At 46.2% G+C, this 25,796-nt stretch overlaps 8 protein-coding genes across 8 annotated transcripts; 3 read left to right on the top strand and 5 right to left on the bottom strand.

Annotated features, from left to right (window-relative positions):
• Positions 1-46: 46 nt before the first annotated feature.
• On the bottom strand, positions 47-3,357 carry FSST1_009699 (pyridoxal phosphate-dependent transferase; the record flags this gene model as incomplete). The annotated part of the gene is made up of 7 exons (XM_083226696.1): positions 47-635; positions 687-1,555; positions 1,606-1,710; positions 1,760-2,307; positions 2,360-2,713; positions 2,765-3,134; positions 3,184-3,357. The coding sequence occupies 7 exons, from the start codon at positions 3,355-3,357 to the stop codon at positions 47-49; spliced, it is 3,009 nt and encodes a 1,002-aa protein (XP_083085660.1).
• Positions 3,358-4,305: 948 nt separating this feature from the next.
• On the bottom strand, positions 4,306-7,779 carry FSST1_009700 (uncharacterized protein; the record flags this gene model as incomplete). Its single annotated transcript, XM_083223899.1, has 2 exons — positions 4,306-7,258; positions 7,352-7,779. The coding sequence occupies 2 exons, from the start codon at positions 7,777-7,779 to the stop codon at positions 4,306-4,308; spliced, it is 3,381 nt and encodes a 1,126-aa protein (XP_083085661.1).
• Positions 7,780-8,796: 1,017 nt separating this feature from the next.
• FSST1_009701 (uncharacterized protein) lies at positions 8,797-9,801 on the bottom strand (the record flags this gene model as incomplete). The annotated part of the gene is made up of 3 exons (XM_083226698.1): positions 8,797-9,100; positions 9,160-9,324; positions 9,374-9,801. 3 exons carry the CDS (start codon positions 9,799-9,801, stop codon positions 8,797-8,799), a joined length of 897 nt encoding a protein of 298 aa, XP_083085662.1.
• Positions 9,802-15,057: 5,256 nt separating this feature from the next.
• Positions 15,058-16,382, top strand: FSST1_009702 (uncharacterized protein; the record flags this gene model as incomplete). Its single annotated transcript, XM_083226699.1, has 2 exons — positions 15,058-15,122; positions 15,176-16,382. 2 exons carry the CDS (start codon positions 15,058-15,060, stop codon positions 16,380-16,382), a joined length of 1,272 nt encoding a protein of 423 aa, XP_083085663.1.
• Positions 16,383-17,319: 937 nt separating this feature from the next.
• Positions 17,320-17,582, top strand: FSST1_009703 (uncharacterized protein; the record flags this gene model as incomplete). The annotated part of the gene is made up of 2 exons (XM_083226700.1): positions 17,320-17,354; positions 17,405-17,582. The coding sequence occupies 2 exons, from the start codon at positions 17,320-17,322 to the stop codon at positions 17,580-17,582; spliced, it is 213 nt and encodes a 70-aa protein (XP_083085664.1).
• Positions 17,583-17,877: 295 nt separating this feature from the next.
• FSST1_009704 (uncharacterized protein) lies at positions 17,878-19,173 on the bottom strand (the record flags this gene model as incomplete). The annotated part of the gene is made up of 2 exons (XM_083226701.1): positions 17,878-18,241; positions 18,299-19,173. The coding sequence occupies 2 exons, from the start codon at positions 19,171-19,173 to the stop codon at positions 17,878-17,880; spliced, it is 1,239 nt and encodes a 412-aa protein (XP_083085665.1).
• A 1,139-nt stretch (positions 19,174-20,312) lies between these two features.
• Positions 20,313-21,467, top strand: FSST1_009705 (uncharacterized protein; the record flags this gene model as incomplete). The annotated part of the gene is made up of 2 exons (XM_083226702.1): positions 20,313-20,719; positions 20,783-21,467. 2 exons carry the CDS (start codon positions 20,313-20,315, stop codon positions 21,465-21,467), a joined length of 1,092 nt encoding a protein of 363 aa, XP_083085666.1.
• Positions 21,468-22,261: 794 nt separating this feature from the next.
• FSST1_009706 (uncharacterized protein) lies at positions 22,262-24,848 on the bottom strand (the record flags this gene model as incomplete). Its single annotated transcript, XM_083226703.1, has 2 exons — positions 22,262-23,264; positions 23,323-24,848. The coding sequence occupies 2 exons, from the start codon at positions 24,846-24,848 to the stop codon at positions 22,262-22,264; spliced, it is 2,529 nt and encodes an 842-aa protein (XP_083085667.1).
• Positions 24,849-25,796: the final 948 nt, after the last annotated feature.

Below are 25,796 nucleotides of genomic sequence, written 5' to 3' on the forward strand. Positions count from 1 at the left end.
TGGCACAAATCGTGCAGAAATAGTGGAGTTCAATTATGCAGATCATCTAATCCTTGCAAGTATGTGTTCCATCCAGAACGCTACCAATCTCATCCAACTTTCTTTGCCAAGCGTCTGACTCAACCTTGATATCCCTCAACTTATCCTCATTCGGTCCCTCAGCATCAACAAAAACATTCTCACCAAGAGTCATCACGCCCTCATACAGCTCATCGTCGAGGTCTTTGAACAACTCCGGACCGGCTTGATTATAAGACTTTTGATCCTCCCAAACAGCAACCTTGAACTTCTTACCACTAGAAAAGAAAAAGTTCTCTTCAAGATCCTTGTTATTCTCAGCAAATGGCTGCACGGATGCTTCTGGGATCTCAACGAGACCGAGGATCAATCCATCAGAGAGAAGGTTGCTGGTAACGGAGGATGGAATGGGAGGTTCAAAGGTGACATTGCTGGCCGACAGTGAAATGTTGGGGGACTTCAACAGGGCATGGGTAATGTGAAGCTCATCATCTGAGCCGTAGAGATAGAAAGGCATGAACTTGTCAGGATACTCGATGTCGCGGTTGATCGAGTTGAGTGGGCGACTCTTGATCGCCGACTTGAGAGTGATGACACCCTGCGCCTTTTGATACTCCCTGCTAACAGTTAAAACCGGTTCAAATGGGTTGAAGGGGAGTAAAACATACTGTAATCCATTCTCAAACAAGGAAACCGGCAACTCCATTCCTTCCGAGATACGTTCGATGACCTTGGCAATGTACAATTCGTCACACGTCTCCAGCATGACGACAGTATCCTGACTATCCTTCAAGATGTCCTTGTAGAACTCCTTCAGGTCTTCGTCAAGCTCGGCAGATAAAATGACCTGCTGTCGTCGGGTCACACCGTGGAACGAAGCCTGGAACACAAAAAACACCTCAGATGCATCTGGTGAACCTTGTACAAGAAACTTGAGTTTCTTGGCTCCGGGATCGTTTCTCCCTCTGACCTTCTTCACCTCATCAATAACAACGTCCTCCAAGTCCTTCATGATGGTGGAGATGAAGTCTTTCTTTGTGGGGAAAGGACTCATGACCACGTTTCGGATGACAAAGAGACTCTGGTCAGATTTCTCGACACCCATCCTCTCCATGAACTTGTGTGCACAAGTACCGTAGTCCTCAGGCAAGAACTGAGTTGACGTGAGATAAATGGGAATGGTAGAAGGGTCAGTGTTGGGAGAAGTGATGGAAAGTCTGTCAACGACTCTCTTCATGAGATAGTTCGCTTCTTCCAGATCAGTGTTCAAATCCTTGTTCTCGTTGTCGTATTTCCAATTGAAGGTGAAACAGTTGATGTTGGTATCAGACCCCAAGTCACGAATGATCTTCATGGCTTCTTTGGACTTGAAGATCTCAGTATCGGTCTTGCCGACGATGAGGTCGCGGATCTTTTTTCGCTCGTTCATGACAGAGGTAGAAAGAAACTTCTTGTTGCCTTGGTTCTCAGATGGAAGCATGTTGAAGGGAATGCACATGAAATAGTCGTTGTCCATGGTGGCATAGTGAGCTGAGATCTACCTGGTGTCAGAGAGGATATTGCCATGAGGAATGATGGTTGACTTACTCTTGCGCTTGTGAAAGTTGCTTCACCGAGAAGTTTGCCGTAGCCTTGGTGGTTGAGGCCGATGGTCTGGTTGGAGAACCATGCTGACATGGCTGAAGCACCAGGCTTAGTGAAAGAAAGGTTAGTGAATGATCATCCAAATGTCCGGGAATACTTGCCTGCCCTCAACACCATAAACACCAATGTTCTCTGCAGAACCTTGTGAAAGGTACGGTCCAGACCAAGTAACAAGATGTCTCATCCTTCCGTCACGGTATACCAAACTTCCCGCGGGATACGGGATGTAACCTGCTTTGTGCGGATCGACAGTGATCGAGTCCGCTTCAGCCATGGCCTTGATATCCTCGACTGTCTTGGGATCCAAGTACCACTCCGGCTCAGGCTTTGTGTCAGTCTGCTCCTCGACGCTGTAACGTCTGTCGGGGTTCAACATTGTGGCGAAGTAACCACCCCAAGCGGCGTCGGCATGTACGAGGAACGACAGGCCGTGTTCCTCTTGGAACTTCTTTCGCAGACGGAGAATCTCGGTGAGTCTGTCGACGGCGCCTTCTTCGGTGGAGCCAATGATGGCGACGACTGCGAAAACGGCGGTTTTGGTCTCGACACACTTGTGAAGGTGCTCTTCCAAGAGTTTGATGTTCATTTGAGCGGCGTTGTTGACGTCTACCCCAACAACGTTGTCCGAGCCGAGGCCGGCAATTGCTTTTGACAAGTTAGCGTACATAAAGCAGTACTTGTGGTCTGTCAAACGTACCAACACCCTTGGGCCATGAGTAATGTCGAGTCTTGCTGACAAAGTACTTTATTGGCTCCTTGACCTTGAACTCTCTCTCAAGCACCTCGCGGCCGATTGACTGGATGTTAAATTCATGAAGAGCACTCTCGAGAAACTTGCTGGTGATGCCGAACTGCTTGTTGAGCTGATCTGGCAGATCGAGGATCACCTCGGAGCGAAGGTTGAGGAGATCCCATCCTTGGAGATCCTTGAAGAGGGTCTTGGTTGTGGAGTGGAAGCATGAAGTGGCATAAAATCTTTCCGCGATGAATTGGAGTTTTCCGCGTCGAAGTGCAAGACAAAGACTGAGAGGGTAGAACTTGATGTTTCGAGCTTATTGTGTTAGTATGGAATAACTTGTAGAGAGTAGGGAACACCACGTACCGACCCAGATGGACTCTAAATTGGCAATCGTCCCATCACAGGTAATGTGTCCCCACGAAAGAGGATGTTTCTGAGCATCAATGTTGTACCCAAACAATTTGCAAAGCTGCTGTCCAACCCTCAACTCCACAAGTGTCGTCATAGGACTAGCCTCGAGAGCGACATTGTTGGGGTTGTACAGCATAGTCATGAAGTACCCGAGCAGGGACGACATGGTCAAGTCGGTGCACATGTGCGCCTCATAGCGGGGGGACCAGAACGGCGCCGAGTGCTCGCCGAGAAGTTGTGCTACTTTTTCAGTTGCGAGACGAAGATCAGAGCGGGCTTTGAGGAATACTGGGGAGCGGCGGTATTCTTTGGATATGAAAGCCTGAAATATGTTAGGTTTGGGGGTTGGATGGAAGTGATGGGGGATGTACCTGATCCTGAGGATAGTAGCTCTGGCGAGCGGCGAGAAGTTCATCAAGAATGGTGTTGATGTTGGCTCGGAAGTCCGGTAGGTTGGAGCCCTTGGGTCCGATGAAGTAGGCATGAACCGCATCGAACTCTTCTTGTCGTACCTCTTTTGGGGCTTCTTTTTGGACTTCAGTCATGATGGGCAATTATCTCTTGCAAAAGTGAGTATAGTATCTTTGGTGTTGAAACCAAATCTTTGATGACGGACTGGAGATGACTGTCTGCCAAGAGGTTATATACCAGATAAATCTCCCTTTTTGTTCCGACACGATGAAGAGCTACTGACTCTCGTGACGTACGAGATATCTCCCTTCGTGCATCTCCCCACACGGAAATCGTCTGTACGCACGACATGTCATAAATCATGGCACGGAATGCTGTAAAACCAAGGACTGGTACAATTCCTGTGGGTTTGTCAAGGATCGGAATTCACGTCACGCCGCTTGTTCAAGGGACGTGAGACAAGATTTGACGGAAGTCGAAAAGATCTACCGGCGCGGTCCGGCTGATGCAAGGGCGATCCAAGACAACAAGGGATTTGTGCAACAATTGAGGTCATTTCCAAGGAGAAATTTCCTTGAAGTGATGGATCTTCCATGTAATTCAGCCACTACTTCGATAGTTCGCGGGCCGTGTCTTGGAATTGACCAATCGGAAGAAAGTATGAAGAACTTCAGCTGTCAACTAGCAATAAGATGTGAGACAGAGATTTGAGGCCCTCCACATAGCGTCATTCATTCAGAGTGGCTCAAAGGTGCTGTCATATTCCGAATGCTGGTCTCTAGAACCAGATCTGTAAACTTTTGAATTAGAGTGATTTTGCTAGTGCTATCTTGTAGCAGACGTAGAACTTCAATTGAGAAACCTTTTAGCGTATTTGATCATTGTACAGAAACGAAGATGAAGATTGCTTTGCCTAGTTTCTTTTGTTATAGCGAAGCCTCCTATCTAATGGCTATGCATAGAAGTCACAAACACGTACAGAAACATGTGGTAACTTTGAGTACTAGTAAAGGGATTCTCCGACCTCAAAGTTTTACATCAGTTTTCCAGCCATTGCAATTTATGCCTAGTTTCTCTATCTATCACCAATCAGTGTTAACTTCCCGACTGTTTATTCTGTAAAACCCAAGGCCTTCAGAAGCTATCTCATCTATCTCGTCGTCGACCGACACTCGCTCGTAGCTTCTTACCAGAAAGTCACACTCGGGGTCTTGAAAACCCTCCACCAGTTGTGGAACATTCAACTCCATATAGTCTATTGGCCCGAACGCGTTATCACAAATGCTTTTCCATGGCTCTTGATCGATGACACGATAGCAAAACGGGTTCCCTTGTTCCTGTGGCTGAATTTTCTTAAAATTCCGAATTCGCGAGTACGGTTCGGCGGTAGAGTTCGCGATCTCGTGAGCTTTATAATCCCGGATAGGTGTCTCGCAGGTTGCTACAGCAGCTAGTAGCCTCTTGAGTAGATACTGCATATTCACCTCGAACGTTGCCCAGCCATCGAATAAAGAGAGATATTCCCAGCTACGCAGCTGGGAATAGTGAATCGCGTGCTCATCAAGATCCTGGCAGATATGAACTATGATTTTTCGACGCCAGTAGTCTGGACAAGACGGTAGTATACTGTCTATAATTTCGAGATTCTCCGGTAAAACGTCACGGTCACCACGGGTGAACCGATTCAGGGTACCTCTTAAGAGCAACTCAAGCGCAGATGTTTCTTGAGTAAAACACGCCTCCTGATAAAAACAATCCATCATCGGCGGCGATGTCATGCCGACAGCATGTGGGTTCGCGCCCAGCGCAATGAGTCGTTGGATGATGCGTGTTGGAGGACCTGTCATTTCTTCAACATTCCACTCAAGACATACATCGCGAAGAGCAACAGTAGGATCCTGGGATGATCTTGATTGCAGCATCCAAGAAAGAAAGAATTCTTCCATATGCGTAAGCTCACATGCAAGGCGAGCTGGGAGTGAACGGAATGAGTGCGGGCCCGCACTGAACCTTTTCACAAAAACACCTTGATTCCAAAGATTTCGAATGACTTGAAGCAGTTGCAACATGACATTGTCATTGATGCCTTGACTTTGGAGTTTAGCGCATAGCTCAACAACATGATCTGCATTTGCCATTACCCCAAGAGTGCGATAAATCGTCGAGAGATACAGGTTAGACTTGAACATTTTAAGCCGGAAATCAATCATTGTCTTCATGCCACTATAGTAGCTGAGAATGTCTTGCCCGGGCTTCGTATCAACCAAGAAATCATGAGCTGTACGATGAATGAACCGAACCGAACGAGTAAATGGATGGATTTCAGTTGTCAAGTCGTGGCTGCTGTCACCCGTATCGCAAATCGACCTTTCGGAAACCTGGAGCATACCGGCGCAACGTATACCAAGGTCCCTTTCTGTAGCGTCGCATAACTGCTTTAGGTCATGCAAAGACTTATCGTTGATTCTGGGGGGGGACATCTGGTCATCCTCAACTTTCACCACCACCGATAGTTGGGCTAAAGTCGGAACTTGATGGGGAAGCTCTTCTCTTCTATCCAAATCCTCACCCTCGAAATACCATCCATCGGCTATAACACAATGGAAATACATTGCAGCAGTTTCGCGATAGACCTTGTTGTTGGCATTCAGTCTAGACCACATGGCCTCGTAAAGTGCTTCAAGCTCACTAGGCAGTTCGTCTAGTCTTTTCATGAGAATTTCCACATCGTCTCCATTCATAAAGCCAGTGATGAGACTTTTCGTTGCTAGAAAGAGCCAGAGAAAAACTCCCTCGGCCTTGTCAAGCAGTCGGCTGATGATGTCCTTAAGCAAGGACGCAGAGATTAGTCCTTCTGAAAACCCTGCGAGCTGTTTTTGGATGTAGACGGCCATCTCGGGTCTGGTGAGATCATGTAGACGTAATTTCGGTGCCCCCGTCTCTTCAAATCTGGTTATAAGTCCTGTCTCAAGCCTGCTTGAGACACAAACCTTTACCCCAGGGATCTCCCATATCCTCCGCAGGACACGAATCAGCAAATCAAATCCATCTTTGTCAGAGATCTCATCAAGACCATCTATGAAGACGCACGCGGAACACGATGCGCTGTGTAAAAGGAAGGAAAGGACTTCTTCAGCTTCTTCACCCGACCACTCTTGATAGAAGTCTTTCGCCTTCGAAAATGAAAATCGTTCCAACACTTGGTTTTGCCTGTCACAATCATCGACAAGAAGGTCGTGTAGTAGGCAGCACAACAAACCCTTGACACTGTTCTGCGATTGTTGTCCTATTTTCCATAGAAAGTAGGATAAGATCCTCATGTCCGGACTCCATGATCTCAAGAGACATTCTGTGTTGTCGTTTTCAATAATGAACTTCAATAACGTGCTTTTACCAGATCCTGGCTTCCCTTGAATCCAGAATAGACGATCGTCTGATTGGAGCCATGTGCTGAAGCATTCCCAGATGCAGTCGATATTGTCAACATCCACATCGTCGGACTCGTTGGAATCATAGGATTCGTAATACTCGCCTTGTTCGTAAGACTCATCGTGCTTGTCAGACTCAACGCGTTCGTCGGACTCATCGTATTCATCGGTATTGTGGGAGTCGTCAGAGTCGTCGACATAATCCTCTATTCCTCCTTGCATTCCAATCAAAAAACTCCTCTTGATCTTTTTCCAGTCTTTATAATCAGAATCCTTACGACAAACTCGCTCGTATGAGGCAAAAACCCTCTCAAAAGAAGCATCTGACGGAGACATCACGTCGTTGTATCTCGTTCGTATCTCTGCTGGTTTGAGACTCTTCAATAGACGCTCTCGTTGAGCGTCTGTAATCACCTTTGCTTCGGAAGCTTTGATTAGGGTGGCAATGTTTGTGGTAAGCACTTCTCGCGTTTTCTGGGCTTCTTCTGCAACAAGGTTCTCGATCTTCATCTGGCCATTTGCGATATTGTGGATAAGATCTTGGACATCGTGTTCGACTTGAGAAAATGCCTGGCTTTGTTGCTTCTCTATAGCAGTACTCTGGTCACTGGGTAGTTCACATGGTTAGTATAATTGACAACGTGTATCTTTAGGCCTAAGGTGATAATCAGAGTACACTACTAATCAGTAAATTACTTACCATATTTTGAATAGCAACTCTGTCTCCATGACCTTCCTGCACCTTTCTAGAGACTGTTCCAATTCCTTCATCGTTGCTTTGTGCGCGTTTGCGCGAAGTGCCATAGAGACGGCTCGGCGGAACTTGCCCTTTTGATATCGTCTAGTGATACTTTGACTCTCTTTTTGTAGTTCACTGGCTAGCTGGACGCATTTCTCAGCGATTTCAGATAGTTTTGCTTCTGCCGGCGTGGCCTGGTTTAGCTGTTGATTTCTGGATCGAACACGTTCGGACGCGTCCAGCATTCGTCCAGCATAATCCTCAAGCTCATCCTCATCTGTAGGCGTACCCTCATAGACCTTGTAGCTGATGGCTACAATTTTGCTGGCAAAGGTTATGAATGACAAGATACCACTAGCGGCGCCAACAGCCTCCAATCCCGTAGCCATAACTACACTAATTTTCTAGTTGCAATTAATGTCTCCCAATGTGGAGATGAACTCGGAAAAGACAATCCGTAGAGGGCTGAACTGGCAAGTTAGGGCTGGGTTTTGCGATTTGACGGTGCGAAGTATTATTTGCGAAAGATCAGCTGTCCGAGATTTGAGAAATCACGAAGGAAGTTGGGGGAGAAAATATTGGTCCGAGATCTCCTCACCCAACAGACAGAAATTGGGGGACAAATCTGCCTCGTCAGGCTTGTCGCTAACCCAGCTCGAGACTTGTGCACCTCGCATGACTAAAATTACAGGGTCAATGCCACATCTTGCAATTGTGACCTATCATTTACCGCCGAATCTACACCATCATACCTGAAAGACTGTTCTGGTTAATACAGCACTCAGCCACCCGAATCTGACGTGGCAAAGCCTTCTGTGCCCTGACTACGTAGGAAGAATTGCTTCACTGGTTTTAACCACCGAGGTTTGTGATGGTCTACTCACCTAGAAGTGCAGAAATCTTGTAGGTAGAGTTCTAACCAAGAAATGTCCGTATTTAAATATGAGAATGATTAGATGAACGAATGACTGAAGATACGAGTAGAAAGACTGCCGTGAAGAGAGTAAACGGGGATCACGTGTAGAAGCGCATGATATTCTCCAAGCTCAACTACGACCGGCTTATGAGTGGTTCACCATATATCGTGCCATAACTTTAGAGATTTTGGGAGTTTCTAAGACAATTGAAGTAGAGGAATAAGAACAAAAACTAATGATTCTCAACTAGCATTTCCTTGAATCTCAAAATTATAATTTGCGTCTCGACACATTTTTGTGGTCATGTTATTTTTCGCACAGTCCTGACCGATCGCCGTGTTGCTTGCAATGACAAATTCAGTAACTCAAAATGAAATCTTGCAGCGACAGATAGCCACTGATAGCTTTCCAGTCTCGATTGAAAAGTATGCAAGATTGTATATATCATCTAAGCCTGGAAGCAAGAATGGCACGAAAGCACACCGTCGTTCAGCGTGATACTGGGGTTTTGGAGAAAGCTGTGTCACCCAGAGCTTCGCAGAGGACGGTATCAGCAGGAGCTTCGTAGTATACTGGAGGTGAAGGTTTTCTTGGCTGTGGTTCCTGCTGGTCAACAGGTGCTTTGCGCTGCCTTTTTCGACGAAGTAAAATGACGCCAAAAATGAGCAAGGCAACCACAACAAGACCTCCAATCGTGCCGCCAGCGATAGCTCCCACATTGGGCGTGGTAGCAGGTTCGTTTGTAGGCATGGATGAATCTGAAGTTGCTGTAGAACGGATAACCGTGGTTGATCTGAGGGTAGCCGAATGCGTTGCGTCGGATCTAATTCAGATTGTGATTCGGTTTCAGACTCGTATTCGGCCAAGTCAAGATATCTTGTTTCGAAAGTTCGACCCCTTTGTTCATCGTAAGAGAAGCTTACGTTCTGAACCTCCATCGTCGATTCCACGCATCGATATTGTACGATGCCAGATTCGTAGGAATATGTTGCGCAATGAGGATGAGCCGTCCTGGTACTGTTGTATGTCTATTAGCCGAGAACAATTAATGGAATATGCCTCTTACCATAGAAGGTTGTATTTGTTACTCTGGCAGTATTCTCCACAGGAAGCAGTGTTGACTGCGTCGCTACTGTCAAAGCATTGTAAATGCGCAACTGTGCCGCAGAAGATAGCTTTGAGTTCACCTATTTCCCAGCTGCATTTCGTGTCCCCGTAGCACACAACACCAGTTCCTGCCGAGCCTGAGACGTATCCGCATGTTGAATCGGGACTGATAACTAATGAGAACGTGGTCGGGTCATCGGGCAGTGAGGGTCGTTGTCGTTTTCCTAACTCGAGATGCCGGAAGTGGGAGAATTCGATGTCAGGGGTCGGATCAGGCTGTGACAGGTAGCCAACGTCACGTCGTCTCGTGGCTTCAGGGAATGCAAGCACATTCATAGGGGTACAGAGCCAGGCCATAGCCAACGTAAAGATCGCAAGATGTCTCATATTGATGTTGAAAGAGACAAAAATGTAGTGAAGACGCGAAGTAAAAAGATTGCAAAGCTGACAGCAACATATCATTAATTGTTATTATTGTTACGGCGGCTCAGGGACGAACTAGCCTTGCACACGATTACATTCCGTGTTTGTGTCACATCATATTTACGAGTGATTGGTGCCAGTAAACAATTTGTTTCTGCAACGTAATCTTCAGACTGAAGTATTGAGGCTATACCCCTGCTCAGGCTTGCCAAGCTTCAACTGGATTCGTTCCATAAAGCCACGATTTTCAGCTGGCTGTAAAATCTCTTTGGCTGCGGAACACAGTGTGTAAGACGTACACATGGATTAAGGGGATAATGGGAATGAAAAAATGCAACGACGAAGGTGAGGTGAATTGTGATAGTGAAGTGTGGTTTTAGTAGCTAAATATTTTTATGTCTTTGAGTTAACACAGATCTAAAGGCAGACAAAGACAATGAAGATGAACCCTTTCGAAAGGCTGGATTGATGTTACAGGGAGATAACGCATGTACGGTAGAGATAAATAGACGCTGATGGATGAAGGAGCCTTGACCATATCTTCATGGTAGGACAAAGATCCAAGCAAGTGGTTCTTGGCACACAAAGAGGGCTGCTTCGTGTCTGCAGCGTTTCTGTTCTATATTTGTCTACTGGTGTTGCTCAATATTGTCTTGCAAGGCTTCCGTAACCGATTACGCGTTCCAGTGTCATGTGGAGTATGTCGTGGGGAGTTTGTGAAGCCGTCGTTAGAGTTCATTGAAGGGTTTTACGATTGTTATTAAAATCAGCCTTTCTATTGAGATGTGTTAAGCAGGAAACTACAAGTTCTCTTTTTGAGAAAGCTCTTTGGGCCTCCTTACCCTGTTTAATAAGCAGAGGGTCCCCGTCTGCTATGTGATCCATCTCTCCACAGCCGCATCCAAAGGTTAATTGTTGGCTGATGTATCACACCTCACGGCATTTTACGTTTGATCATAGCTAGATTCATTCAACATCTGTTACATAAACCATATGAGTAGGAGAGAGTAAGATCAAGATTCCGAAATGAAACTTCTTGCTTTTAACTAGAACAGTCATTGAACACTCAAGTCCACGACACATCAGGACGATAAATCGTAATGTATATCTCTGTGGTTGTCTTTTAAATGACTCCACATTGCTTCATCGGAGTTAAAGCTGCGATGATCCTTAAACCCAGCGGTACAATCAAAGCAGTACCAGTAATGCCCATGGGTATCCATCTGTCCGGGTCTCCCAGGACGCCGGATAAAGCTAACGTGTTTGTCCCTTAGATGTTCGATCGCCCAACCCTTGGTATAGCATTCTTCATGATGCTCATAGCACATCAATGTAGGCCGCTGCCTGTATATAATCAGTACTGATGGCTCTTTTATCATGTTCTGATACGGAGCTGATACATTCTTAACGCAAAGGAGCTTTTGCTTGTTCAGGTTGTGATGGCGAGAAACAAGAAGAAATTTGTAAACGACGTTCAACTTTCAGTATCGGGTCGAGTAGCCTGAGGGGGAATACTAAGTATGAGATATATTGAACGGGATTTGAAGACTATTGTGCGAGGGGGGACAGGATCCTACATATATACATTTGATACTGTTGCAAACTTCCCTAGCTCGAACTATAAATTTCGGGCGTTGTTCGACTTCCACAGCCACTCTACTGGGAGGCCTACCATATGTAATCAGGATTAATAAACATTGATATAACTAATCATTGACTTGCTCCAGGGTAAAAGTTGTTGATTCGTTCTGGAAGTTCTACTGATGTTGCGTCAGCATGAGCATGTGAACCATCTCTGTCACGATGATATAACTTCCAACACAGAACTCTAATGCCGATGGCAGTGGTAACTGCGACCATGCCTTCCTAGCCTTAGCGCTGATCGTTCAGCTTCGTGGTCGAAAATTGTTAAGCCAGTGTGTGGAAAATTGATCTGTATTGTGACTGTGTTGTGTCTAGATTGCCTTCTGGCTGCGCAATTTCCCCTCTTTTTGGGTGGATGCCCTGCGCTAGTTCTAATTGATCTCATTCTGAGTTATGCGAATTTGAATCTACTAAAATGCAGTTCCTTCTGCTGAAATAGGCTGCTAACTGCCTTGTACGGGGTAGCTACGGTTTAACAAAAATGTAGTGTTATGTATGACCTGTTAAACCGGCTATATAAGACCTAAAAAGGCCACTGTAAAATAACGCTTAGCGCGCAATTGAGCAACGCCGAATCAACGTCTTTTTCCAATTGGTCCAGAAGACTCCTTCACCCCAGAGCTGGATGCTCAGCCCCCAGAGCCTGCTTTAAGGGAGGTAGCAAGGCGGCAAAGACTCCTTTAGCCTAAATTTGGTTGCCGTTGAGGAATTTTGAATCATCTGGTATAAATGATCACGTCTGCGTGAGGGCCTTGAAGGGTTGGGATGCCTTTTCAACTAGTTACCCCTTCACGCGTTTGGCCTTCAATCGGTTTGTCGCAGACAAGGCAGAACAGGAGGTATAGATAACCGAACTGAACATTCCTACAAGCAATATTACCCTTCTTTCGACATGTGAGAGGCAACACCCATCCCTGCTCCAGCCACAGACTGCCAAAGGCAAGCAAAGACAAGAATAAGCGCCTGGGCCGAAACAGGCATAACCCCTCGCATGTCAGTCCCTCTGTCCTCGCCCCAGCCAAGACGGTCGTAGTCTACATTTTGAGCCTCAAAGGCAGACGTGACGCCCTTCTTGATGCCATACCGATTTCCTGCTTTCACAAGGCGACCGAGCCACATCATACGAACCCCGGCTATGTCACCTAGAAAACCGTCCTATGTGACAGCAACGACGTTAGCCAAAATTCCATGTAGGACATGATAAGCTGGCGATATTCCAATCATATTATGGCCCTTAATAGAGCCGCATCCTACTTAAAAAACCCCGTCAAAAGACGACGGCGTCTACTTAGCTAATATCGTAGAACGAGCTGCAAGATGTACTCTTCCGCCTATCATATCAGGTGGAAGCCTCCTGCGTATCTGCAGAATATGATTCCTTCCTTCCTGTTTCTGTACAGCACATTTAGATTGGCTATCGCCATCGCTATATTGAGCAGCAGTGAAGCCTGTAGCAGCAAGGATGAAAGCACCCTTCATTCTATTGTGTTGAAATAACTGGATTGGAGATGACTTCGTTGCCTACACAAAATATAGCGTCAGAGTGATGCTTAGACACAACAACTTGATGAGGTATGAGTATGCAAGAGCGTCGAACGTTACGATTGAGACTGGAAGAACATAGATATAATCGCTTAAATGAATACTCCAGGTACCCCTCGGAACTCATTGGAGATAATATCCACTGTCTCAAAAAGGCATTGCCATGATCACGATGATGGGGACAGAAGTACACCCTGTGCCTTTCCAAAACTGAACCGACGTAAAAAGTGAAAGCAAATAATAAATAATTATAAATGTAGGGCAGTTTTATTTTCATTCTCCTTAACCTTACAACAAAACCCAACAATTCTTACAATACTTGTTACTTTCAAATATGAAAAATGTTCGAATGTGTTAACCGTACACACAAAAATTTGGATTATGTATACGGCTGCTTATTGTGGAGTAAGACACCCTAGATTACTTCATGCTGCTACGGACGACATTATTCTTTATTACTTACTGCCTGGTCCCCAATGGATTGTGTGACAAACACAGATCTTATATCAATTTTTACAGCAGGCAAGCCACGATACAAGGCAGAAATGAGAATTCATAAAACCCATTCCATCTAGCCGACTCTGATGAGTCTCATAGGTGGCTGGGAAGTCATAAGCGTCATCGATTTGAACAGGCTTGGAATAATGCTCGGTTTGCCTGGTCAGAGTACGCGTAACACACTCCTTTCTCCAGATGGCTTTCACCGACTATTTCCAAATGTACGATGACACAACAACACTTGGCCTTCCCATTCAGAGAATCTCTTCACAGTCCACAGTCCTACTCAACAATCGGTCTCCGGTTCATATCAAACCTTGCAACGTCCAGATATCTATGTAATGGAAACAAGGGGGAAAGGCTACCCCCAAAGGTCATAAGCAGACTGACAAATCCGCTTTCTGTCTTTCAAAAGTCGTACTCACAGATAAGCAGGCTGCGGTGTCAAGAATGCCTTGAATACACCCCTCAAGATGCACTGTTTGTTGAGATGGCAAAATTGTTGAGAGACCCTCACCTCTGAGACAGGCGTTTTGTGACACACCTGAAAGATTTTCAGTCACCGATCGGCTGACAAGACTCTAGATTCACAGACAGTGTCGTAGAGCTCAGCTTCCGGTCCCACAGCCTAATTTCAGTGAGACATGCCTGACACAGAAAGCACTCGTGATTGCTAATGACGATTCTGGCACGAAATCGAAGATCTGTAGTCATATTATATGACCTTTCCCCACGCTGCGAGCTTTCTGAAGACTTGAAACCGATTTCCTAGCTATTTACCCCTTTATGTCAGAGCCACATAACAACGTCTGCAGTTAAGAAAACAACGGTCTTCTTCCAGAAGCAGGTACGCCGAACATTTCCACTGCGTCAGGTTAACAAAGCTAGCCACAGACATCGCTAGGCAACGCCTCCCAACCTCCCGCAACGTGCCTGTCGGTTGTTGCTTTACTTCCGCCAGAGGTTGGGCCAAATGCCCTCAGACGTCATGACCGGCTTAAAAGGCGCTCACGCGACCTGAGTACTATCTAGAATCAAATCTCGGCACTTTGGAAATAACCTCACCGATACAGCGGTACCGGCCAGCTATACATGGAGAAGTCAATACCCGATAGCGGGTTGAACTTAAAGAAGCCGTGTTTCATGTTAACGCTAGTACGCTTGTACCTTACGCAAACGTTCTATGTAAACTTCTGGTACATTGTCGATTATCCTTCACCAAGCTCTCCCGGCAAGGTACCTGAGCACAGATTATAATGGTGATTCTTTCACATGTTGTCAGGAAGTCTGACGCCTCTCGACTTGGCCCGAGCTTTCCACGGCAATCAACAACGTGCATGCGATAACACAATGTCCAGACGAACGGATGAAAACTTTGTCGCACAGTTAATTGACTTGCTACTGTGTGTATTAAGTGACGGAACCCCCGCTGTAATTAGTCTTGGTCAAATACCGAAGACGACTGGTTCTGTCCTTTGGGCTCGTTACTTTGAGGACATCTCTTTATCTTCCTTTATTCTGTGCCCTAATCCTCCAATGTCAGACACTAGTTTACCTCTCAAACCACATGGGGACATTCCCCGTCAACGAGCCCAGTGCAAGTATGTTTTCTATCAAAGTATGGAGTCAATGGACACCCTACTAACACCGTTAGTATCGGAACTATCTCTGCTCTCGTTGATAGTCTGGCCAGAGCAAGGATAATTGCTGTCATTGCACTGAAGATACTCCATGATGACCCGCTCAATGCTCATCGCGAGAGTTGGATTTGTCCCTTCTCCAGATGCAAGGAATTATTTGCGAACCACAAAGACATGTTGTTCCATGCCGCAAGGTGCACTCATGTTTCCGCCAACGACGCCTACTGTAACTGCTGCGGCTCGCATTACAACTTTTCTGGCCAAGGCCCGGCCTCTTTGACTAGAGACAACAAGAACGCGCCGGAGATCTTAAGTGATCCAGATGCGGCAAAAGGCACGCAAAATATTGTTGGTTTCTCGCCTATTTGCTCTGGAGAGGCTGCAGATGTTGGCTCTGATCACGGAATCGTCGAAAGCAATACCTCCATCATCGCGTATCCGAACTGTTCTGTCCCCACAACAATCATGGGATCCCATATTCAACAACATCTCACTCAGTCAACACTCCCTACCATGCCATTGGAAGACCGTTCGGGGCCTATTAACTCGGATCGTGGCGATATCTGGATGTCACTGATGTCACCTATCCTTTCAGGCGATTACCAGGACAACACACCGCAAGCATACAATGGTAGCGCTTCATATATCCACAGAGAGAGTCCAGGTCATCCTTTACATCACTCTGAAGTAGCCTATCAGGTATCATCTCCATTGGACGTGGACACTCGACAAACCGAGGCCGAATGGAACACACTTGGCCAGCTTGCCATGCATCAACAAGCACCAAAAGCGCCCATAGCCAATGTGCCAAACCTTTCGTTTCCACTCCGCAGTTCTCAATTCGAGTCAGGTGGTGAGGCTTGTAGCTCTGGCATCCACCATTTGCATCCGCAAAGCGATGTTCTACCCAACGTTGCACCATTTCCACGACATAATAGTGGAGAATATGCCAGCTGGTTGCACTTCTCACCGACATATACCAACCAGCCCGATGTGGAAATGACATGCAATCATATCCTGGAGTTCGGGGCAATGGGAGGCTGTTTAGCGACAGCCTCCCCATCAGCGACAGCCTCACCAGGATTTACTAGCTTCGGTGACGTTGATAAGACGGAGTTCCGCTGCCCTGTGTGTAATCATCAACCACAAGGCGCAAACGCCACCAAAGGAGCGAGGTTGAAAAGGCATATCAAGCACATACATAATAGAACAGTTCGTTAGAAAGGAAAGTCTCAGCAATCATAGATGTTTGTTGGCAGATACGGGTTAGCCAGGTCGAGACTCTCAGAAGAGATAGGAAGAGGCCGCCTGGTTGTTTTTGGACCGAAAATTGAAGGAATGAATTGGAACTTGATTGGGAATTTATAAACTATTGCAATAAAATTGAAATATCTTTTATTCCATAACATATTTGCCTAGCAAGTAGAGAATGGTGTTACGAGGATTCAAGGGCAATGCGCTAGTAGGTCAGCGGAAATGGCAACCAGAACGACGAACAGAGGAGCAATACACGATTGCGAGGTATGGGGACACAGGAAACCCTGTAACTCGTGCCAGTTACCCTTCAAACTTGCAACTCCCTTAGAAGATGGAAATGAGACAGCCGAAAACAGCGATATGTGAGACAGAAATGCTCGTTCCGGCGGCTGGAAGAGGCATCTGATACATTTCAATGCAGGATAGCAAAGGAAGTGCTCCACACCCAGAGATGTAAGTCATCATGTTTCTCGTTGGCATGTAGATCTCAATAGACCAATTTAGTTCAGCTTTCCTACATATTTGATAGCTTCCTACCTGGTCTAGAAGCCAGGGTATCCATGAATGCCTGCTTGAGATCATGTAGGTTGATGGATTAGAGTTTGCGCAACCAGTGACATCCCAAATGTGATTCATCTGTGCAGAATCCAGGCACAACCTACAGATGGGCACTCTCAAGATGGTATAGTGTTCAGGCACGGCTGGACTGGGGGGTTGAAGGCTTTCCTAGAAGTATCGTCAGTTGTTGTTTACTAGGCGACTGGGAGTCGTGGTAATGAATTGGAGAGTAACTCATGAGTATATAGACTTGGTTAGAGACTGTCTTAGATGTTAAAATTAAGACATAAACGAAACAAAGCGAATAAACCAAACTCACATCGAATCATATCTAGACGAAGCCATGGGCCATCCATTGTCGATCGACACATCCACCCTGTAAGACCTTTTCATCCCAAACATTGTGGGTTGTAGCTAACGTTTTCAAGCCCACCGCCTCTGCCAAAACTCACACTCAAAAATCTGAACAAGATTCCGGATGGACCTAGCATGATGGCGAATGCCATGCAGGAGCAAAGTCACGAGAAGGTAGCCTTGGGTATACCGACTGTGCCCAAAGAGCAAAACAAAACGGGGTACTCTGTAGAAGCAGAAAGATTCTCATGAGATCAAGTAAGATCATCATTTGTTTAAAAGGGGAATATTAGTAATCTTGTCAGGATCAGTTGTATTTTACTGGAAATAACATTTCTCTCAGAGAATCAACGGACGCGATTGGTTTATCATTTAAATATTGACGTAATATAAATCATTCACTCGTGAACGAATCGTATCCCCCTTTCCCGGCCATCATAACAATTTCAGGTCGAGACAGTCCTTCTGATAAAACTGCATTCTCATTGCCATATGCGATAGCCTCTGTCTCAAACACTTATACCACAATGTTTTGTCCTCTTATTTATCATGAGGGCCGAATGTTAGCTTGGTCGAAAGTGGTGCCCACAGGATTAGTGCCGCCATTCTGCAAGATCGTGTACGCAGCACGACCCGGCTCTACCCTCGCTCTGTTGCTCTTCAACTTTTCGACCTTGCCATTAGTCTTTTTGGCTTCCTGGTCGAGGCGCTTTTTATTGTCCTTGTACACCTGTATCCTGTCTTTTTTTTCAGCTCGTTCGAATAGCTTCGCCTTCCGTTTAGTGTTGGGGCAGATGTCTCCGATTGTGATTGAAGCCTCGAAGCTGACAAAACTACCAACCGGGAACTCCGATTCTTCGTCGACTTCGATAGTGAAACTTGCCGTACCGTTTGGAGGAGGGGCCAGTCGACTATGCTATGTGTAAGCTTATACCGAGAATTGATAATCTAGCGTAGGGGAATCTTACATTGCTCGACGTCCTTCAATTTCAATGAATGTTGCGTAGAGTCCTAGCGTGGCATCGCTGAGATCTAGGTTAAGCACAATATCTGTGGGTACAGGTACGGTACTAGTAACCGTCTTCAAAGTTGATGGGATAGGTTGCGTATGGATGATAACAGTAGGCTCAACAACTGGAGTGTGGACGGGTTCAGTTGGGATGGGAGGTTGGACTGGCTCAGAGCTTGGGATAGAAACAGGCGGGTGTGGGTTAGGTACATCATGTTTGCTGGGCTCCGGCGCTTTGGAGGTTTGAACAGTTGGTTGAATGGTAACGGGTTCTGGTTCGGAATACTGAATAGGTGCATCCACACTTGATTCAGTACAGGGGACATGAGATTCTGTAGTCCTGGTCTGAACATGTTGACTTGGTGGAGTTGTCTCAGGTGTCAAAGTTGGTGGAACATAATGGTCAGATTCTGTTACAGGTTCATATGGGACCGTTGGTACCGAAGGTTGAGTAGTATCACATGGAGTGGTTGCCTCCACTGGTGATGTTGGTATATCCTTGGACTCAATTGGTGGATGGTAATAAACAGATTCTGGTACCGGTTCATGTGGGGCTGTTGGCAATGCAGACTCAGTAGTTTCGCATGGAGTGACTGCCTCCACAGTTACTTCATGTTTTGACTCAATCACCGTAGGCAGTACAGTTGGCTCAACTATGGCTGGATCTTCTGCTGAGATAATTGAGCTTTCTGGATGAGCAAATTCCGGTGAATGGTAGTTTGCTCCGTCCTGATTGATACTCAGTGTCGAGCATGGTTTGGTCAGCACCTCGACTGTGTTGCCCCAAACACCTTCAATGACAAGACCAACAATGGGCAAACTAAAAAGACGCATTTCGGTATATCTCAAGATTGGTAGTAATGGTAAAGAGATACGAAGAGTATGTAATTGTGATTTACTTTGAGAATATAGTCAGCTTTGTCTATGTTATATAAGTTATTGATCAACCTGATTCCAACTATACCACAGCCTCGTTATTCTTGATGGCAACCTCTGTCCCTGTTACTATTTAAATATGGGGGCTGGAGGTGCATGAGGCTATGTGCATGCGTAGTATGAACTTCGCATGTAGGCATTACACTGTGTCGTGGTTCGATAGCCGTCAAAGATTGTTGACTTTGAACGTACTGCGCCAATGGATATTGACTCCAAGTCTTCCAGACCGCTCCAAACTATTGAGACATTATGCGTAGCCTACCTCGTCTAGACTGTTCAAGCATGTTGGTAAGCTTATGGCTTTGATCCGGCACGGATGAAATCACGACTGACAGCACATATTCCTTAGCGAAAAACGCCACCAAATTCATTAGATTCACATTTTATGTACCAACGAGGTCACAGCACAACAATTCTAAGGTTAATACACAGCGTGATACTCAGGTAGCTTCAGGGTCCATGTACCGAATTGGACAAGAGAAAATTGTAAAGAATTAAGATTTAAAACTGTCGAGGTAGGTCTTGTTATTTAGGTCCAAATCTTTGAATTAATTTCCATATGCACAGAACAATAAATGAGCATCTTCGTTGCAGCCTTATCCTGTACTTGTGGTCTACCAAGACACTTGCCCAATGATCTATCATTTAGACCCTAACATTATTTGCTTTTTTATTTTAGTATGAACCCTGATTCGATACATCGTATAGCATTTATGCATCATCTACAAGATGATCCCTCAGCTCTTGCTCATGGGCCTATTAGTTTATGCAGCTAACACAGCCCCAGCGTCGTAGTGAAGGCCTCATGACTGATACTATGTAGCTACGAGATGATGGTTAGTTTCCATGTTTAGAAACGTTTTGCGGGGTTGTCTATCAATGAGTCTCGTTGTGCTTTGTTTGACATTTTCCATGGACAAACATGTGATGTGAGGCGAATTTTCTGCTCATGTAAAACAAATCTCTGTAACCCATGTTAAAAGACAGAGTTAAAGCAAATATCGATTTCTTGTGACATTACCGATCTCAATTTGGCAATGAGCAATACATTAAACCTTGTCATATTCTTTTACCTGTCCGTCGCGCAGGGCTACATTCTTTCCAAACCCACACAAGTAGCACAACTCGGACGACCTGTCCGACCAACAGAGCCTCCTCATGTTCCTAATGTCAAGCGTCAAGAGGCAATCACCTCCGAAGACGCTGATATCATAACGATAGCACCAGATGCAACTTGTGGATATCTTTCAGGAAGGCCTGGGAGCCCCATCGTTTGTGAGAACCAAGAAACATGCATGTGGATGAAAGCAATAGGAATGATCTGTGGTGAAATTGACAAACCGGACGACTGGGTAGTACATCAACAATGCTATGATATGGAGATGGCTACAGATCCAAGTTTTTGCGACGAAGCATGTGCAGCAGACACGCTCGCCCTCCATTGGTAAGTAAACCACAACATGATACATGATCGCAGGAGATTATAACTAACTATCTTGCTATTCAGCACCAACACGTCGATTCCTTTTTGCGCTACCTATATCTTCTCACCTGACGGTATAACGGACTTCAGATGTTTGTCGACCCGCCCGACTCGACAGTTGACCGCATCCTTTACTTATATCGGTCAGAACAACGCGAAGTTTATTACCACGACGTTACCTCCGGACCAGAGTGGTTCTGAGACCTCTCCAACCTTGGAAACACCAACTCACTCTTCACCAACATCATCTCTGCCCCTTCCTTCCTCTACTTCGACGTCATCTTCCCCTCCGTCATCATCCGGGTCGACTAATCTTGGAGCCATAATTGGCGGAGCGATTGGGGGATTTACAGCTCTTTCCCTTGTGGCCCTCGCGATATTTTGGATTATCGGACAGTCGCGGAACAAGAAAAATCGTCAATCAATGCAGGGTGACTTTGTGGAACACGATGATGGAAAGCCAGGGACACAGGTCGATTGGCGAAGTTCAACGATGACTGCGGTCAGCTGGCCTAATTCAGCCTCACCGCATACTGGAACGGGTCAACCAACATCGCCAAGTGCACTAAGTGAGACATCCCAAGGGATACTGACACCTATGAGACCGCAAATGACTCATGAGATGAGCGGGGAATCTGTTCAGCCCCAAAGACATGAATTGGGAGATTCTGGAATACATGAGATGGGCAGTGGTTCCAATGAACGTTGAATTGCTGTTCTTTCGATGCTGATAATGGATAGCTTTGTAGTGAGACTAATGAACGCTTTTGCTTGACCGTAATGTCTCGGATACAGTATGGGATCTGTTCGAGTGTGCGTTGTGTAATTTGACACGCATCAATTTGCCCATTGAGCCTTGGACATTACTTTTCCTGGTACTCTTTGTGCAGAAGACAATAGCCTTTCTGGTCGAGAAGACTGCAACAGCGAAATCGAGATGCAGGTCAATAACAGGATTTCAAAGTGCAGCGCATTGTGCAGAAATGGCTCACATGTTTAGCAGCTGAAAATTAGGCTCTATGCTTACGCGTGTTCTGTTGCATGGTGGTTGCTCAGCTGTATGCAAGGGTTTCATAGCAACATAAAAGTGATATTCGCCTGACATCATATTCACGTCTTCTGAGTCGAAGAGCTACATACAATCTGATGAGCAGCTGAAGAATAAGCGACAATTCAGAGCAATTTGGTGTGAAGGATCCTCTTGTTGCTAAATTTAGCCCTTGATTGTTAGATTCTGTGATCCTTCAGATTGACACGATCATCATTGGCGTTTCTGATGGGCAGAGGTGAAAATAAAAGAGTGGAGCATGACATGCACAGGCCTTGCAAATCACGTGTATATGTGGCCAGTCATCCAGCGATTAGATAGCTGATAAGATAAGACAACAGGTACCTAATCTGTTGTTAGATCGCACTATTGATCGTCGTGCTTCTCATAACTGAATAAAGGATTGCATGGAGGATATATACTAAAAGCTTCCAATGTATTCGACCAAGCCTATATCAAACTAGAATTGCAGCAGCAAGAGGGATGCCATATAATACAACCATGTTCACCACAACATCATGACCAGCATCATTTGGACGAATTTCCACTGGTCCAGGGGTACTTGTTGGAGTAACTTCTATGGGGGCCGTACCAGGGACGCCAGTGGCAGCTCCAGTTCCAGTTTCCGACTTCAAATTGGACAATGTAGGCAAGCTCCCGGATTCTTCAACCCCACTTCCCCTATCAGTGTTACTGGGAACTGCTGTTTCTTGAGTCACACGAAGAGACCTTGTACTAGGGACAATTGGCGCGGTACTCGGCTGTGCTCTTGGTACTGTAGACTCCTGAGCCCCTGGAACAGATTCTTGACCAGTGGCCTCCGGTGGTATAGTTGGCTCCCCCGGTTGAACGGTTGGTTCTTCTGGTTGAACGGTTGGTTCTTCTGGTTGAACGGTTGGTTCTTCTGGTTGGACGGTTGGCTCTTCTGGTTGAACAGTCGGCTCGTCTGGCTGAAAAGTCGGCTGTTGCGGTTCAACAGTTGGTTCTTCAGGCCGAATAGTCGGCTCTTCTACCGGCACTGCAGATTCCTCTCGAGTACCAGGAAGAACTTCCGTCCTGGAGACCACCACCGGGATATTCGGTCTCTCTGGCGGCGTAGACGATCCTACAACAGATACCCCACGTACTGTGACAGCAACAGGGTTACTTCCAGCCTTTTGGAGTACTTCAATCATAGGATTCTGTGCAAATCTTGTCTTTTCGCTTTTGATTTGTCGAAACTTTCCCTCGGTCGTCCTAACCTGCTTGTCGTAGATCTTCTTCTCGTTCATGATCAACTGAAGACGGGTGCCTGCACTGGCTCTTTCAAAAAGGAACCTCTTCCAACGTTTTGTAGGGCCAAGTTCTTCAACTTTGATTGACACTCGAACGTTGACGAGAGTATCTTCTGGGATGGTGATTGGTTCCTTCACTTCAAGAAGGAATCTCGCTTCGCCATTGGCAGGGGCTTCTAGAAGACTATAATTTGTGTCAGCTTTCATAAACTTTAAAATAATGTTCCAAACAAAGAGCTCACATTGCTTGTTGTCCTGCGACTTCTGTGAATGAGGCACCAGGACCAAGTGAAGCCTTAGTCAGGTCCAACCTCACGACCTCACCCGTAGGCTCAGAAGCCGCGGTAGTAACTGTTGTGAAACCAGATGGGGATGACTCAGTTTGCTCAGGGATATCAGCAGGCTCATTGGAAGCACTTCCAGGCCCCTGAGTATTCTCTGGTACTGCAGCGGATTCGTTTCCAGTTTCGATAGCTTCACTAGGCACAGTTGAAAACTCTTCTGTGGGAACTACTGTCTCTCCAGTTGGCTCAACCGGTCCCGTGGAAGCTTCAGCTTGCACAGACGATTGAACAGCTTGATCGGAGCCAGTTACAGGCTCAGTCTGGGCTTCTGTCGCAGGTGGAGCAAGTGCAGCACTTGGAGAAATTGGTTCTTCCGGTTGGCTTGTCTCGTCCTGTTCTGTAGACGGGACATCCTCAGTGGGACTGGGAGGCTCTGTTTGGTCTGTCGGCTGAGCAGAGTCACTTGGCGGGATGGATTCAGTCGGAGATTCTGCTGATTCAGTCGGAGCTTCTGTTGATTCAGTAGGAACAGGCGCTTCGGTAGGCGCAGTTGGTTCAATAGATTCGGTCGGCTGAGTGGGCTCAGCAACGGATTCGGTCTGTTGACTAGCCTCTCCAGACTCAGTTGGTACAGTATCTGGGCCAGATTCAGTCGGCTCCGTAGGAGCTATTGGCTCAGCGGGTTCAGTTGCAGTTTCAACTGGTACAGTAGGCTGACTAAGATCTGTCTCGGCAGTCTCTTGAGCAGACCCAGTTGGTTCGATAGTATTAGTTGCCTGTTCTTCTGACTGTATAGAGTCGGTCGGAAGCTCGGTCGGTTGTTCAGACTCGGTTCCTGGTTCTTCTGTAATGGTAGGCTGTTCCAGTTGGCTTGGGGTCGTCAACTCAACGGAAGCAGATGGTTCAGCAGTGTCAGATGGGTCAGCAGTGTCAGATGGTTCAGCAGTGTCAGATGGTTCAGCAGTATCGGTTGGTGAGGTAGGTTCAATAGTGTCACTGGCAGAATCAGTCGCAGATTCTGTTGGTAGTGTAGGCTCTGCTGAAAGACTCGAGTCTGATGGCGATGTTGGCTCGGCCGTATTAGTTGCCTCGGTCTGCTCAGTCGGTACGGTGGGTTCTGTAGGCACCGTTGGTAGAGAAGGCTGAGTTGGTTCAGTTGGAGTATTCCCTTGAGCCGAAGCAGTAGGAACGGTTGGCTCTGTCGGTACAGTCGGTGCAGTCGGTGCAGTCGGTGCAGTCGGTTCAGTTGGAGCCGTCGGTTCAGTTGGAGCCGTCGGAGCTGTAGGGGCCGTTGGAGCAGTGGGAACAGTTGGAAGAGTTGGCTCTAGTGGGGCATCTGGCTGAGTAGGCTCAGTTACATTGACGGTCGGTGCTGGGTTTTGCTGGCTAATGAGGCTATCACCCTGTGTCGCTGGCTCCCCGACTGTTTGACCCCATGCTCCTCCGAATAGAAGACCAAAGACAAGACTGTGTATAATATGCATTTTACCGTGTCTTTCAGTTTTCGATGGATGGTAATATGAAATAGACCGAGATTATCTTGTCACTTTATCATAACCAATTTTAACTGACATATTTTACTGTGTCTATTTATGACATATTCACCTGTGTTGTGCGTTTCCGTTGTGAGACGGCTGTTGCTAATATTTAAACCTTGCGGCTTGCAGCTGCATGAGGCTCAATGCAAGCCTAGCACTAAACCTGATATGCAGTCATATTAGTCATTCCTGATTTGGTGAACCTCGGGCTCCGAAGTCTGAGAGGCTTTGAAAGGGCTGAAGTGTGTTGTGCCAAGACATCTCGACCCGACATCGCCCAAGCCGCTTCACAGCCATTCGGGCATTGTTTTTCGTCATACTTTATCCATTTTCTTAGACAGGCTTGATCAACTGCTGTAAATTTCCAAGATTGTAAGCTGGTGGCTGCGTGCGCCACTAAAGCTTTTGTTAGCTTTACTAAATCTGTTTGGAGACTCTGGAGCACATCTCACTATGGCAAGTCCTAGTCTTCCGTCCGGAGCTCCATGTTTCGGCGGATGCTAGATATCTGATCCCATAGGATGAAACGATGAAAACCAAGATATGAATATTAGCAGAGAATAGATAAACTATTGGTGTCACCCCATGTGATGGGAAGCTCAGCTGCTCAAGACATGACCACAAACCCTGAGTCGGTCAATACAATTCTACCTAATGTAGATTGTAGTCTTCATCACTCAGCAACAACTCTCAGATCAACAGGTTAAGCGTAATATTAAAGTATAGTATAGCCACGTCGTGCCATATCGATCATCAGTGGAGACTTTGACCTAGTGGCGTGTCACCCACACCAACATCATGCATGGAGAGTAAAGTTTCTCCGCAGCGCTCGGGAGACATAAACAAGATACGCGAAGATCCACCTTCACCATAGTAAACATGATCTACATGTAG

The sequence above is a fragment of the Fusarium sambucinum genome, chromosome II (assembly GCF_050947815.1).
Source record: "Fusarium sambucinum isolate potato_lamoka chromosome II, whole genome shotgun sequence".
In the NCBI taxonomy this organism is placed as follows: domain Eukaryota; kingdom Fungi; phylum Ascomycota; class Sordariomycetes; order Hypocreales; family Nectriaceae; genus Fusarium; species Fusarium sambucinum.